General features: G+C 41.2%; 1 protein-coding gene across 1 annotated transcript; it reads left to right on the top strand.

Annotated features, from left to right (window-relative positions):
- The first annotated feature begins 2,694 nt into the window (after nt 1–2,694).
- bicd2b (BICD cargo adaptor 2b) lies at nt 2,695–14,956 on the top strand. The gene is made up of 8 exons (XM_004068521.5): nt 2,695–3,335; nt 8,173–8,385; nt 8,636–8,788; nt 9,238–9,684; nt 11,010–11,939; nt 12,190–12,341; nt 13,413–13,644; nt 14,101–14,956. Exons 1-8 carry the CDS (start codon nt 3,096–3,098, stop codon nt 14,101–14,103), a joined length of 2,370 nt encoding a protein of 789 aa, XP_004068569.1. The 5' UTR covers nt 2,695–3,095; the 3' UTR covers nt 14,104–14,956.
- Nucleotides 14,957–15,164: the final 208 nt, after the last annotated feature.

The raw sequence follows: 15,164 nt of genomic DNA, 5'->3' as shown, positions 1-15,164 counted from the left end.
ATTGCATTTTTCACAAAAAGCAAACTATTTGTTACGTGGTGCGGCGCGTTGTCACGGTAACTGCCGCGGACCTCGAGCGCAGCGGCAAAGGAAAGCGATATAAATGCTGCATCAGTTCAGAAAGTTCACCTCTTACCGCTTGTTTTTGTCCAGATAGTGAAGCTAAATTTTTTTTTAAAGAAGCCAGCGCAGTAATGCTATGTGACCGGAACTACTTTGGTAAGAATAGGAGTGCGGTATATTACTTTATAATGCACACCCAGCAGCCAATCAGAATCGAGAATTCACCCGGACCATGGTATAACAATAAGTTCACAACATCCTTCTAGTGGTTTGTTTCCATAGCAACATCAATGACTTCCTGTATTGTTTTTTTCTCTATTCTTACCAATCAGAGGTCCTTGGTCTTTATGACTGAATCAAAATTAACTGCCCTCATCTCACTGCTAGTGTCTCTGTCTCCCCAATTTTTGCCAACTATCCCAATTTTTATATTCTCAAATTTTAAGGATGGTGAATTTTACTTTCAATTTACCTAATGAGTCTGTAAACAGGAAGTGACCCTTCAAATCCTTTATCCTGCAGACAGCTTCATTTCCGTGTTGATGTACTGAAATGAGTTCTTTCGAGGTTTTAGCATGCCACACATACTGTTAAACCATGTGGCTTTAGGGTATTTTTCGTAGACCACTTTAGGGCGCTATGTGCGCAGGTGAAAAATGACCACAAAATGCATACAGGCAAAGTGCTTTAATACCTTCTTAGAAGGCCCAAAGTGCTTTACAGTCACAGTCCTACGGGACACACATTCACACACTCTGCTGCCGACCTCTGGCACTAATCTGCAACCACCAGGAGCTCTGTGGAGGTCAGTGTCTTGCCCAAGAGGACTTCGATGTAACGTAAGTTTAAAAATCTGGCATTCACTAAAACCTGACTAAAACATGCTTGTACTTTATCAGTTGCATTCACATAATTAGAAATACTTTTACAATATCACAAAAGGCTTTATTTCTTTTTAGAAATACATGCCTCTCCCCTGATGGATACAATATTGTTATCTTTAAGTTTAAGCCGGCACTTTTGAAAGACAAAACAAGGACAGAAAAACTGTTAAATATATATATCCTTCTGAGTCACAAAAGCTGCAATTCACATTTGGTGAAGGGGTGGGGGTGGGGTGGGGGGTATCAACAGGGAACACTGAAAAGCCTCAAATGTTCCCTGTTGATACCAAAAGGGCTTAGTTCACTGTGCAGTGGTTGTGAGACACAGGCTTAAAAATGTCCTAAAAGACAAATTTGCATTGGTGGTAGTTCAGACGATATCATATGATAAATATATAAAATGTGTAAAATGAAATATGATAAAATTATATCAAGAACCGTTAAAACCTTAAGAGTTACAAGCACACAGTAGTACTTTTTTTAAAGCCTTTGTGAAAAAGGAAATGCATGCTCTTCCAGTTTTAAAAACTTAAGACAAAATGTATATTAACAATTTGTTTTGCATGAATAATGAACATGATACATTTTTCAACAAAAGTTTCGCAGTGCATACTTACAGTAAAACAGCCTGCAGAGGGCAGCACCCCCCCCCCCCCCCCAGGCAGAAAGCAGAATGAAGGGAAATGGTAATATTTGTCTACAATTAAAAAATGTGTTAACATTGACAGATTCTTCTTTTAGAAAGATCAATATTTTTTCTTAAAGAGGCTGCAGTTACCAATGTGACTTTAGACTGGGTCATATGTAAAGTTTTTAAGAAGCAGATAAGAACTCTACTTTTAGGAAAGAAACAACACAAATGCTTCTTAAAAAAGAGAAGGCAACAAAAACAAAGGAGGCCACAGCATATTGTTATAAATTTTATTTAAAAGTGATAAATATTGGCAAAAAATAAAACATTAAAGCGACAGACAAACTCATTCTGCTGAAAAAGCTCATTATGAAATAAATAAGTCATTGTGAAAAATATCAATGTGAAATAAAAACAAAGCTACTTTGGAAAATATTGATTTTGAAATCAGAGTTTCTGAAAAAAGCCATAGAATTATAATAAGATTCAACGTGATTAAAAATAAACATTTTAAAATGCTGTTTTAAAATAATGAATAGGATTTTAAAGCAAAATATATATAATAATATTATGGCAGATTTAAAACCTGAAGGTTTTTCACGATTTCCCGATCTTTTCATTTTTTTATGAGGGATTTACTGGTTAATTGTGTGATTGCAAAAGGTCTTTTTTTTATTATGAACATATTGGGGCTCAGGAGAACTTGATATCTGAATCAGAAGTCCTGGCTTTGTGGACGTCATTTTGAGAGGGAAAAAGTGTTCAAATCACAAGCTGCTGTTGTTTATTGCAGCTCATTAAACTTTTTAAAGTTTAATACTTTAAAAATATGAAAATAACAAGAAATGGATTGGAATACATTTTTTAACCTGTAAATTACTATTTGAAAATCCTCCAATTAAAAATAAAAATTATCGTGTAAAAGTCGAACACCCTGTCCCCCCTCCTTTTCACTTTTTGATTGACATTGTTCAGAATAAAAATGTGTAACAAATAACAACATCCTGCTTCAATATGTTGCATCTTTGCAAGGGATAGTAGTAGTTCCCAGATACGTCTCTAGAGGGCAGCATTTCCCCGTCTACATCGTCTTGTCTGAAGTGGCGCTAGGAATCATGGTACTTGAAGTCACTACGGCAGCCAGCCTACGTTGCCTTTTCTATGAATGTATTTCAAATAAACTACATCACCCGTCGTAGCCTTGCAGATTTGAATGCTCTGGGCTCAGATCTTTTTCCAAACGATGATCTCAACTAAAGTTTCCTCCGTCAGCCGCAGGAAGGAGAAGCAGAGAAATGTCTTCGACAATAATCAAACTATTGATTTCTTTGGTTTTTAAGTCGTAATCTGCGGCGGGAAGAAACCGGAAAAACAAACGGTGACTATGCGGTTCAAACAAAGGCGGCCGTGATTTCTTCTTGCTGGTTTTCTGTGGAGCTGCTGCTGCTGCTGCTGCTGCTGCTAGCCAACCAGGGCGGGCTGGGTCCCGTTACAGTCCGGACCGGCGGCTCGCCAACATGTCGGCGGAGGAGCAGGAGTACCCCGAGGCGGTGCTGGTCACCGAAGCTGGGCCGCAGTGGCTCCGAGCTGAGGTGGAGCGTCTGACGCGGGAGCTCCGGGAGACCAGCCAGGAGAAGATCCAGGCGGCGGAGTACGGACTGGCGGTGCTGGAGGAGAAACAGCAGCTCAAGCAGAGGTTCGAGGAGCTGGAGTCCGAATACGAGACGGTCAAGCAGGAGCTGGACCAGCTGAAGGAGGTACTGACAGTGACAGAAAAAGATACACCAACACATGTGGTAGTAACACGACCACAGGGCCCAAGTCACTATTTAAAGCCACAATCAATGATTTAAACACGTTTCGGTTTCTACATGAAGGACTGCACACTTATGAATAACTCATTTTATGACTGGCGTTCTTTTAGTGTCAAAAGACAAATCCAATAGTGTCTCATTCTGAATTTTCCATTGTGTTTATGTTGCTAACAACTAAAAGAAGGAATTTCAGTATGTGATGATAATGCAACCCCCCAGGCTGGATCCAGGTTCTTTATTAACATTTGCAGACGTTTTATTGCAAAAATTCAGCCAAATCAGTTGAGCAGTTTTAACAGTTAACTTGCAGCTGCAAATTTGTTTAAGTAATCAGTATTAAGCATTCAGATTTATAAAGAAAAAAAAATACTCAGCTCTACAAATGCATGTTTTTTTGTTTTGTTTTTGTAAATCTTTTTATGGTCATTCAAAATCTTATAAATAGCTAAGTAGTGTTTTAGCATTTGCTACCAAGTCATGTTTATTAGATGAACTAGAATAATTTCACTGCTGAATTTGAATCCTAAGGGTAAAATTTGGTGGAAAATCCCACAAACTGTGAGTCATGTTTCCACTCAGTCCCTCTGAGAACTGCCTGATTAAAAAAAAAAAAAAGTTTATCTTCTATGTTGAGTTCCTCCAAGATGACCGACAAAAAGGCTTTACAGTCCCACGCAGATCATCTTTTGATTTATTCTGAAAGCGTTCCCAGTGCTTTTCATTATGATCATGCTGTCGTTTTCTAGGACGTAGCTTCTGCAGAGCGGCAGGATTTCTTTTAAAGGTCACCTCTGAGTTGTGGGTCCGACTGTTGCCACAGAGTAAGCCTGCACTGATCTCCCATCATGCCTCTGTTTACACGCTCTCCCGCTAGTCTACAGCCCCTCACACCCCCAACCTAGCATAAAAATGGAGATCCAGATCAGAGCGTACGTAGGAAAACAAAGACGTCCGTGGATCTTGTCATCTGCATGCGGCGCCGTCAGAATGGAGCAGAGCAGGAAGCTCACCGAAGCAGCTTCTGCATCACATCACATTTCTAATCTGTTCACCATTTGAATAAAGAATTTCAGTTTTAATCTTAATTTTCATTATATATGTCTCCCATCATCAGAAAAATACTACAAGAATGTTTTCAAAACACCAAAAACACCATTTTCATCGGAATGGACCTTTAACTAAACTACTGTTATACCATGGTCCGGTTGAATACTCAATTCTGATTGGCTGCTGGGTGTGCATTAAAACCTGATAACCGCATGTTGAAAAAAGAAGTTCCGGTCACCTAGCTTAAATGTTCTGTATCACTGCGCCGGCTTCTTTAAAACAACCTTTAGCTACATCATTTGGACAAAAACAAGCGGTAAGAGGTGAACTTTCTCTCGCTTTATACAACCCAGCGGAAGATCGGCATATATATATATATCGCTGAATCTTGACTGCAGCGGGGGTGCTGCGTGATGCGGACGCCGTGAGAAAAGCGATCCAAATCGGGAAAAAAAACAAGAATTGAGGACCAAAAACTGGTTAATATGTATTGCTTTTGTAAGTGATCATGGTATAAGCGGGTTAATAGCCTTCGAAGTGTGCGTTTATTACTTTTGAACGCACGCCGTGAAAGCCTGAACCGTCCTCCGCTTCGCGTCAGGCGGTTAGTAATCAGGGTTTATGATTGCTAACCGACTCTAAAATCCACTAAATGCAACCACAGGCCTTTCCAACATGCAGGCTGTCGCCTCTGAAGCATTTGCAATAATCAGAGATCTTAAAATGACATCTCAGTGGATTTTTGATCACCAAGAATCAATCCACCGTGGCATTAAACCTTGATTTAGCTGGGGGTGTTTCTTAACCCCCCCCCCCACCCCCCCACCCCCCGGCTTTTGACTGAACAAAATAAACTTGGGATAAGAGTTAGCAAAAATAGATGTAGAATTCTGAAAATATTAATGAGCTGCATTTTTCAAAGGTAAGATGCAAATGCTATTAAAAGCTATGATGGACGTTCTTCGGGAAATGTGTCTGCTTGTGAAAACTGCAGAGAAGGGAAAACCCAAACTTCTGTCTTCAAGCGCTTCCTATTTTTAACCAAAGCAAGGATGCTACTGTTAGCTCCATGACTGAATATGCATTTCTTACACAGTATATCCTGTCATATTTGACCTAAATTAATTACAGATGGATGTAAAATATTTGCATTGGAAGCCAAATTGATTATCAATGTGAGACAAAGTGGAACCAAAAGCATCTGCATTTCCAGAAGAAAATGCAGGGTTGATGCTATATTACTAATGAAAAGGAAGCTTAAAGGGGAATAATTGGCAAAATAAATAAGGAAATGATCAAAGTTGACCATAAATAAAGTGAAAACAGCACAATAACTAAAAAGATATGTTTGTGAAAAATGCCAGAGCCGGGTATCGAACCAGCGAGCTTCTGCACCAAGGATTCTCATGTATTTCAATGGAGGCAAAAATCCTGGTATATCTAGAAAAGTTCAAGGATTTGAAGGACCAAAAGTCATAGCTAGAAAAAGCTGAAAGAGCTGAACATTTGAATAGTTAAATGGTTAAAATAGTTGAACAATTGTAGAAGGAGTTAAGTGGCAAAAAATGGAGGAAGATACAAGAATAAAGAAAGAAAAACAGGAAAACAATATGTTGAATGATTTATACTCAATGAGTCATATCGCTAGAGGAGACATCTAGTGATTCCTCATGGGAGGAGAGCACCGCCATCTTGGTGAGGTCAAGTCACTGCTGCAGTGCATGTATGTGAACACATTTTTGCAAAATGCTGGTTCATTGTGCGGGTGTCAACTGCCAAAATCGGATAAATGAGTCCACGAAGGAGAGAGGGATAACATTTCACAGGTATGTACTATGATTTTCTTTTATTGCTGTAGGGGCTTCATTCAATAGTACACACATTGACATGCATGATGCTGCAAGGCTATTATCAGCTTGCTGCATGATGTACGTATAATTTGCTGCTGACATAAATGTAAACTTTATTTTGTTAAGCCTATGGACAGCATACTAGGACTAGGCTATTATAATAATATAGATTTATACGTTTATGACTCAGAGACTGAACTTTTCTTGCAGGTTTCCATGGATTCAGACTTACGGAAAAAGTGGACCTTAGCTATCAAAAGAGCTAACCCAGATGGATCACGGTGGTTACCAACTAGCAATACACTCTGGACATGTTCAAAACATTTGTGCAACCAGATTTTGATAAGACTGGCCAGACTGTTCGCTTGAAACCCGACACCGTACCATCTGTGTAACAAAAAATTCTTTGTAATTTTTCATTTGTAAGAAGTCCTGCAACTATGCATTTTTCATTAAAGTTTGAGCTTTTAAGGCTGACTGTTTCTCTTATTTAACAACAACAAATGATGTATCTATATATATATTATATACAGTATATATATATATATATATATTATGTAAATGCTACTTAGATGCCACCAAAGGCTATACAAAGCGTTGTCATGTGGGCGCAGACGACCTCACCAAGATGGCGTCGCGCTCTGCCACCGGTGGCCAGACTTTCCAAGCGGCCGTGTCTCCTCTAGCGATATGACTCATTGTTTATAGCAGGGATGTCAAACTCATTTTCACTGAGGGCCACATCAGCATAGCGTCTGTCCTCAAAGAGCCAGATATAACTTATATATATAAAACTAAATGTAATGAAAAATAAATGTAACTAGTCCTTAATGTTAAATAACTCCTTATTTATGTACTATAACTTTTTAAAGTGACAATTACAGTTGCATAGAAACATATGTTTGCTTGTTATTTTAGTATAAATCCTTTTACATTTGATTCTGTCAGGTTAGGTTATATGGACAGTGTTTAAGTCCTAATGTATAGTTGCCCAATCTGATATTTTAAGTCAGATTCCCCCTAGATATGAATAAATATACACCAATTTTTTATTTTATTTTAAGAAATTAAAAACTTTGATGCTCTCGCGGGCCACATAAAATGATATGGAGGGCCACATTTGGCCCGTGGGCCTTGAGTTTGACACATGTGGTTTACAGTATTCAAGCCATTAGAGGAACTCATTAGCCAGAATGGTGGCATTATATGAGTACTTTGCTCTACATGTTAGCATAAAAACATCTACAGTGTAAATTAACCTACTACTGATTCACCATAGTTTTTACAGCTCACATCCAACCGGAGTACATTGAAACAGTGAAACAGCACCCAGTTTAAGTGGAAAAGAGAATTCTGTCTTTATTTATAAGCTGTTTAATAAGTTTTAAATTTGAGTCAGAGAAGTTCATATCTGCTTGTTTTGAATGTAAGAGACAGGAATTTCATTTGCACTAGTTTTTAGTTGCTCAATTTATCTCCCCAGTCATAAAAAAACTCATTTTATAACTTAGAAAATGTGTTTTCTGGTTATAAAAGGAGTAAATCTCGTTGAACTGATTCAAATCTGGGTGTAAATTGAACATAACCTTTATTGTTTTTTTTATTTGATTTGAAATAGTTTATTACAAGCAATCAAAGCAAGAATAATGCACAAAACAATAAAATTCATGCAAAGACGTATCAACTTAGGATGATTAGACATTAGATTGTTTGAAAAGGAGTGGAAGGAAGGGAATTTATATAATCCCACCCGTGTTCTACCGTAACTATTTTCATTACAGGATTTATCATTATCCCGTTCATAACTTTGATCAGAATCCTTTAGTATCAATAAATCCTTGTTCCCTGTTTAGAGTTCATGTCTGTCTTCTGCTTGTCTTTAGGCCTTTGGGCAAGCTCACACCACGCACAGGAAGGTGGCGGCAGATGGGGAAAGCAGAGAAGAATCGCTGATTCTGGAGTCTGCCAGTAAAGAGGCTCTCTACCAGCAGAAGGTTCTGGAGCTGCAGAATGAGCTCCGACAAGCCAAAGCCTCCCTCTCCAGTGCGCAGGCGGAAAACGATCGCTTGGCATCCATCGCTCTCGAGATGAGAGAGGTCAGAGTTAGGAACTGTCAGTCTCTTATTCCCACAGGAGACGGACATTTCTCTTAGATTTAAACATCAAATTCAAAATACATGTGTACAACGTACCAATTTAATACTAAAAAACCCCACAGAATTTATTCTCTCCAAGTTCCTGTGAGTTACAATAAAGTTCTGTTTTGTAAAAGTCTCTTGCTTTTCCGCGTCCACACCTGACACTAAAGAAAGACGCGTCGCTGGTGTTCTTGGATGCTGTGTGCAGAGTTCCGAGCTGGCCGAGCTGCAGCGCTGCCAGCTGCGAGATGACATCAGGGAGTTCAAGGTGCGAGAGGGCAGACTGCTGCAGGACTACAGCGAGCTGGAGGAGGAGAACATCTCCCTCCAGAAGCAGGTGTTAGCGCTGCGGCAGAACCAGGTGAGAAGAACCACGCTGAACCTGAAACGGGTTATCCCTGCGTTGTGTTGTTTGTGTGTGTGTTTGGAGTGGGTAGTGTGTGGGCTTTGGTGTACCCTTCTTAGACGTTCACATCAGTCTCTGGGCTGGTAGATGTTCATGTTGAGGGCTAGGGTGAACCTGCTTTTGGCATTGTCTGCTTAAGCAGGAAAAGTGTGTTTGTTTTTCATGATGATGGGTTCTTCTCATCTCCTCAGTAAAGAAAAAAAATCAAGATTCGGTCATTCAAAGTAAGAATAATTTGTTACAATCTAAAAATATTTGTGCCAAAATTTGATGACATTTCCATGTTTTTTGCTATAATATCATGAATTGTACTTCCAGGTCCAAACCCTAAATCTCTGTATTTAAGACGTTAAAACCACATCGATTACTTCCTGCACCAGTCAATGTTTGGTTTGTTCCATCAGGTGGAATTTGAAGGCCTGAAGCACGAGATCCGGCGTTTGGAGGAAGACTCTCAGTACCTTCACAGTCAGCTGGAAGAAGCCGTGAGACTGAGAGAGATCGCTGAGCGGCAGCTGTCCGAGTCGTTGGAGACCATAAAGACGGAGCGCGAGCAGAAGGCCACGCTGCGCAAAGAGCTCTCGCACTACATGACCATCGGCGGCTCTTTCGGTTCCTCCTTCGATAACTCCAAACTTCACGAGGACTCGGCCGTCATCGAACCCGACAACGACGATCTGATCAGAGGCTTTGAGAACGGTTTAGTCAAAATGAGTGATGGCGATGAAGACAACAGGACTGCCGTGAACAAGCGAGGAGACGCCTACAAGCCAGCTCCAAGCCTGGTGGACGACCTCCTGAGCGAGCTCAACATCTCAGAGATACAGAAACTGAAGCAACAGCTTTCACAGGTATGAAAGCCCACACAGTTACTCACATAAAGGACTTCAGCTCATTAGTGCTAGCCCTTCAGAACTCCTTAGTGAATGACTGCATTGCGTCAGAGAGAAAGCCACAATGACATCCACTCTACAGTTGGTTAAGAAACCTTTAAATCGCCAACGATGACCCAAACCCCAAACAGGCTGGACACAGCTGACGGCTGGCTAATATTCCCCCAGTCAAGTCACAGTCATGCTACTGACTCAACAGTTAACTGTCAATCAAAAGAGCACATCTCCAAAGATAAGTTCAATTCCCTCCCAGCCAGTACTAGCTTCTGGCCCGGTTTTTTCCCTGTCAAATTTAAATCAAGTGGACTTTTCTGTTCTGAAAGTGGCCTTAATTAAGCTACTGTAGTTTAATTCCTGTGGTCTGCCATACAACTATGGCATTTTATATGGTTGAGTGTCACACACACTGTTATTGTTAGAAACACAAATGATTGATGGAGGCTGCTAGAAAGTTCATTTCTACATTAAAAGGCTCACGCCGATCATTTGATCCCAGACGTCTTTCAGTTACGATTGTGCTATTTGTGACCAAAATCGAAAAACTTGTGCCGTTTTCAAGGACGTAGTTTCTGCAGAGCAGAAGGAGTTCCTTTGAAATTCACCTCTGACTTGTGGGCGGGTTCGTTGGTGTGGAGCAACCCCCCCAGCCCGCGCTCCATTTACTTGCTCTCCCACTAGCTTACAGCCCCCTCACACCCCCAGTCTATCGTTACCGGTTCAACATTTATGGCGAGGGATATCGGAGCTTTCCCTCCGTCCGGTTAAGATCCAGATTCCAGTTCAGGCGAGACAAAATGAAGATCTAGTCGTCTACAAGTGGATGCATCAGGATGGGGCGGAGCAAGGAGCTTGTGGCCCTGCCCATTTTCTACGTCACAAATTTGATCCTTTTCCAAAAGGCCATTTTTTTCATCTTATCCTGATTTATAATGATTTGAATGAAGAAATACTCAGAAATGCCCTTTTAAGTTATATTTTCTTTATTCTTGTCCTCCATCAATAGAAAAATGCCACAAGAATGTGTTAAACCCATTTTAATCTGAGTCTTTATGCTCATTAAATAACCTTTAACAGAAATTCATGCTGACGTGTTGGGTGGGAGGGTTAGCTGAATCTCTGTCATGAGTGTTGCACGGCTGGAAAGTCTTAGCTTCCTCAAAAAATGTATTTTTGCTATCATTACATTGAAGGGCGAGGAAGGATGATCTTTGAAAAACAATGATTTGTGGTCCATGTTCTCTTCGTTGTTCACATTTCTTCAAATGTCCTCACTTTCGTGACAGGTTGAGCGTGAGAAAGCGGCCCTGATGAACTCTCTGCAGGAGAGCCAGAAGCAGCTGGACCAGGCTTACGGCACGGTGTCGGAGCAAAAGGAGGCGGTCAACAGGCTGACGGAAAACCTCAGCGCCATGCGGAAGCTGCAAGCCACCAAAGAACGCCAGTCTGCCCTGGACAGCGAGAAAGACCGGGACAGCCACGATGACGGGGATTACTACGAGCTCGACATCAACGGGCCGGAGATTCTGCAGTGCAAATACACCGTGGCCGTGTCCGAAGCTGGAGAGCTGAGGCAGGAGCTGAAGACGTTGAGGGCGCAGTACCAAGAATGCCGAACGCGATATGAGGAGGAGCGAGCACGGCTGGACAGTGATGTCCAAGATTTGAGGTCGAGGCTGTTGTCCTTGGAGAAGATCAGTCAAGCCGACAAGCTGGAGGTGTCTCGACTGGAGAAGGAGCTCCGGATAGCCAGCGAGGCGGCCGGAGAATCCCTCGGCAGCCTCAACGTCGCCCAAGACGAGCTCATCGCTTTTAGCGAGGAGCTGGCCAATCTCTACAACCATGTGTGCATGTGCAACAACGAGACCCCAAACCGAGTCATGCTGGACTACTACAAGGAAGGCAAGGCCATGGTCAGGAAAGGCGAGGAAGCGAACAGCACAGTCACCACGTCTCCGGGCCCCGAGCACCGCCCGGAACCCATGAACGTCTACAACCTGGTAGCCATCATCAGGGATCAGATTCGCCACCTGCAGCAGGCGGTGGACCGCACCACAGAGCTGTCCCGCCAGAGACTGGCCAACCTGGAACTGAGCTCAGTGGCAGACAAGGACAAAGAGGCCTGCATGGAGGAGATCCTCAAACTGAAGTCCCTGCTCAGCACCAAAAGGGAACAGATCGCCACTCTCAGAGCCGTCCTCAAGGCCAACAAACAGGTCAGTATGCGAACGGGAGGCGCACATGCAGGCGGGGTCCTTCACATGAAGTGATCACCTTTTAAGTTTAGCATTTTAAGACATAAATACATTTTCACATACCTGACATGTTTGGACGGACGTCTCAAGACGTCCGTCCAAACATGTCAGGTATGTGAAAAAAACACAACCCCTATCTGATAACAGAAGAACCTAAGAAGCAAGTTATCAACACTTTATTGAACTAATCAATACATTTTTCTCCATTCAGACAGCCGAGGTCGCTCTGGCTAACCTCAAGAGCAAGTATGACAGCGAGAAGGCAATGGTGACGGAGACGATGATGAAGCTCCGGAACGAACTGAAGGCTCTGAAGGAGGACGCAGCTACGTTCTCCTCCCTGCGAGCCATGTTTGCTACGAGGTGAGTTCCGTGTAGGCCTGCACAAGAAAAGCTGTGCAATACGCATATCGCAAAAGACGGCAAAAATCGCAATAAATGGTTACAATAAATATGCTAAAACAATCTTGTGGCAGCTTGAAGTATTGAACGAGTCAAATAAATCTATTTATGCAATTGACCAATTGGACGAAGCCCTTTTATGTTGAATGTTCTATGTAGATGATGGTCCTTTAAGTATAATTTTTAAACTGAAATGGAAATGTTTTTGATTTTTTTGCAGGTACCACAAGTTATATCGACATCGCAATATCCATCACTAATATTGCAGGTCGCGAGTATTCCTCATATCGTGCTGCTCACGTCCCGTGAATAAAGAAAAATAAAAATATAAAATACAGCAAGTTCATGTTTGCAGAACATTGGTCTTAAATTTTAGTTATTTTCTGTAACGTTTTTTATAGGTTGTTCGCCTTCTGATGTACCCGTTAACATCTGTACGTCTCAGTGGGCGCGGATCTGGCATTTTTCAACATTTTTGGTTAATGGGGTCTGGGGGTAACCGCATCACCGCGGTGATGACCATATCACCTGATGACCTTTTATTGCTGTTTTCCTACACTCCCTCTTGCGCTGCACGCGCTCTGTCTTCTTACACACACGGGTGCGGTTTCAGCAGCACATAAACATCCTCATGAAACAGATTCATGATGAAATCACACCAAACTGTAAAAAAAACAAAAAGATTTTTTTGCAGAACAATTTTGGCTAAAATATAAATCCATGTTATTGATAACGAGTGTAACTTTGTGACAAAATACCAAAACCTATTCCAAGAATGTTTCCTTCATGGTTGTTTTTGTTTGTTTCATTCTGTAAAACTGCTTTATTTTTTTAAATTTAAACAAAAATGATGAAAACAAAGAAGAAATGCCGTTCAAAAATAGTAAAAAGGACATCCAGCAGCTGAAGCATTTATGTGAACCAGGCAGTTAGCAGGAACTTCATCCTCCCGTCTGGGGAGGGACGGGAAACTCCACCTGCTGCCATCATTGCTCATCTCTGTTTTTTCTCCTTTTGGTTCGTCTCTCTCAGGTGTGACGAGTACGTGACCCAGTTGGATGACATGCAGAGGCAGCTGGCTGCTGCCGAAGATGAGAAGAAGACTCTGAATTCCCTGCTGCGGATGGCCATCCAACAAAAGCTGGCTTTGACTCAGCGGCTGGAGGATTTGGAGTTCGACCACGAGCAGGCACGTCGCAACACAGCCACCGCCGGGGGAGGCAAGGGCAAGTCGAAGGGCAGGGGAGCGTCCTCCAGCCACCATGTAAGTGAAGATGCTTTGCCAAAGGCACATTTTCCCCTCAAGTTGATTTTTAAGATTGGTAGCTGGATTTTTCACAATCCTTGTAGTTGTTGCTCAGTGTGGAAATTCACTTTTCAGAGTCTTTTTTATTTTTATTTTGCTTTTAGCTGAATAAGGAACAGAATTGAGTTTGGTAAGAAATTTGGTGAATAAAATAAACCTTTTTTTCCCCAAAAAAACACTTGAAAACATAATAGCTTTATTCAAAATTGCTTTTGTACATCTTTTAATGGATTTATAATTGAAAAAGAGTATATTTTATCAAAGAAAACAACAAAATATCCATTATTACAGTGGATTATTAGCCAAGGCTGAGTTGATTGTCTTTTCCTTGCTAAATGTTATCATAATAAACTAAAAATGCAGCTGAAATGGAAATAATTTAGGGTTTTTTTTGTTCTATCCTCATTTTTCCAGTGAACCTATCAAGCCAAGTGTCCTTATGGAAGTCCATCCATCCGCTGCAGCTCCAGGATCAAAATCAAGTCATTACTGAGAACATTTTTGAACAGCTGTTGCCAAGCACTTCTTTAAAATAAAATAAAAATGCAGTGCCAAACAAGTATGTAAAATGTCATCAAGTCGACAGTCTTCCAACACAACGCACCACTAGAGCCGAGACGGAAGGAAGATGCGCCGACTGCTCGTTGCCTGTTAACCTGACTGAGCACTTTTTCTTGTTCTTTTTACTTCTTTGCTTCTCTCTCTTTCATATTTAGTCTAAAAAATGTCTGTTTCAAAGTATTCTTCCGCATCTGGATAAGATGTATTTGCCAGATACTCCATCAGTGTTCCAAGAAAGACAAATGCATTTCAAACCTATTTATACGTTCACCGCAGATGTTAATGTAATGTATGCAGAAACTTTACCCATGACGGTTTTTAACATTTTATACAGTTTTTGAAAACATATATAGTAGTCCTATGTTATCTGTGCCATTTGTGTGTTTTATTTGTGCAAGTGCAATTGAAGCCATGGGTTAAAAAGGTCATGCTGAATGAAACGCCTGCGTGGTGACAGAACATTCAGCAGGTTGTTGGTCTGAATTGATGTTACATGTTGGTTCGTAACGGTCACCACAGTTGTATTTATTTGCCTCAGGGCTGACGGTAGGATTTCTCATCCTTTTTGCTTTATAAGGGAGTTTGGTTACAGTTTCATAGAGGCTCCGGGATGTGACGAACCTGATCGACTCTTGTAAAACGCCTCTGCTAGATTCTGTGTCTACCTGCAGGAATGCCTAACAAGGAGAATAAATCCGTCTAACTGTCACCGTTTGGTGTAGTTTTTAATTTATCTTTTGTTGTTTAGTTTTTCAAAGAACCCTTCGCCAAAACTGGTACACTTTAAATTAATTGTTTTAGTATGCCTGAGTAGAAGTATAGCGAGTATACTACACACCATGTGCGTGTAGTGTAGGAATTATACCAACTGAATACTTCTCCAGACTAAAGTGGTCATAAGGGTTCAATGCAGGCTG

This window comes from Oryzias latipes, chromosome 5 (assembly GCF_053564925.1).
Source record: "Oryzias latipes strain Hd-rR chromosome 5, Olatipes_Hd-rR_3.1".
NCBI classification, from domain to species: Eukaryota; Metazoa; Chordata; class Actinopteri; order Beloniformes; family Adrianichthyidae; genus Oryzias; species Oryzias latipes.
The sequence above is the reverse complement of the archived record's forward strand: the minus strand, read 5'-3'. Positions and strand labels throughout refer to the sequence as shown.

Coding starts and splice junctions, on each gene's coding strand:
- bicd2b (XM_004068521.5), top strand. CDS start 3,096: ATGTCGGCGGAGGAGCAGGAGTACCCCGAGGCGGTGCTGGTCACCGAA. Junction 3,336..8,172: donor AGCTGGACCAGCTGAAGGAG/GTACTGACAGTG, acceptor GCTTGTCTTTAG/GCCTTTGGGCAAGCTCACAC. Junction 9,685..11,009: donor TGAAGCAACAGCTTTCACAG/GTATGAAAGCCC, acceptor CTTTCGTGACAG/GTTGAGCGTGAGAAAGCGGC.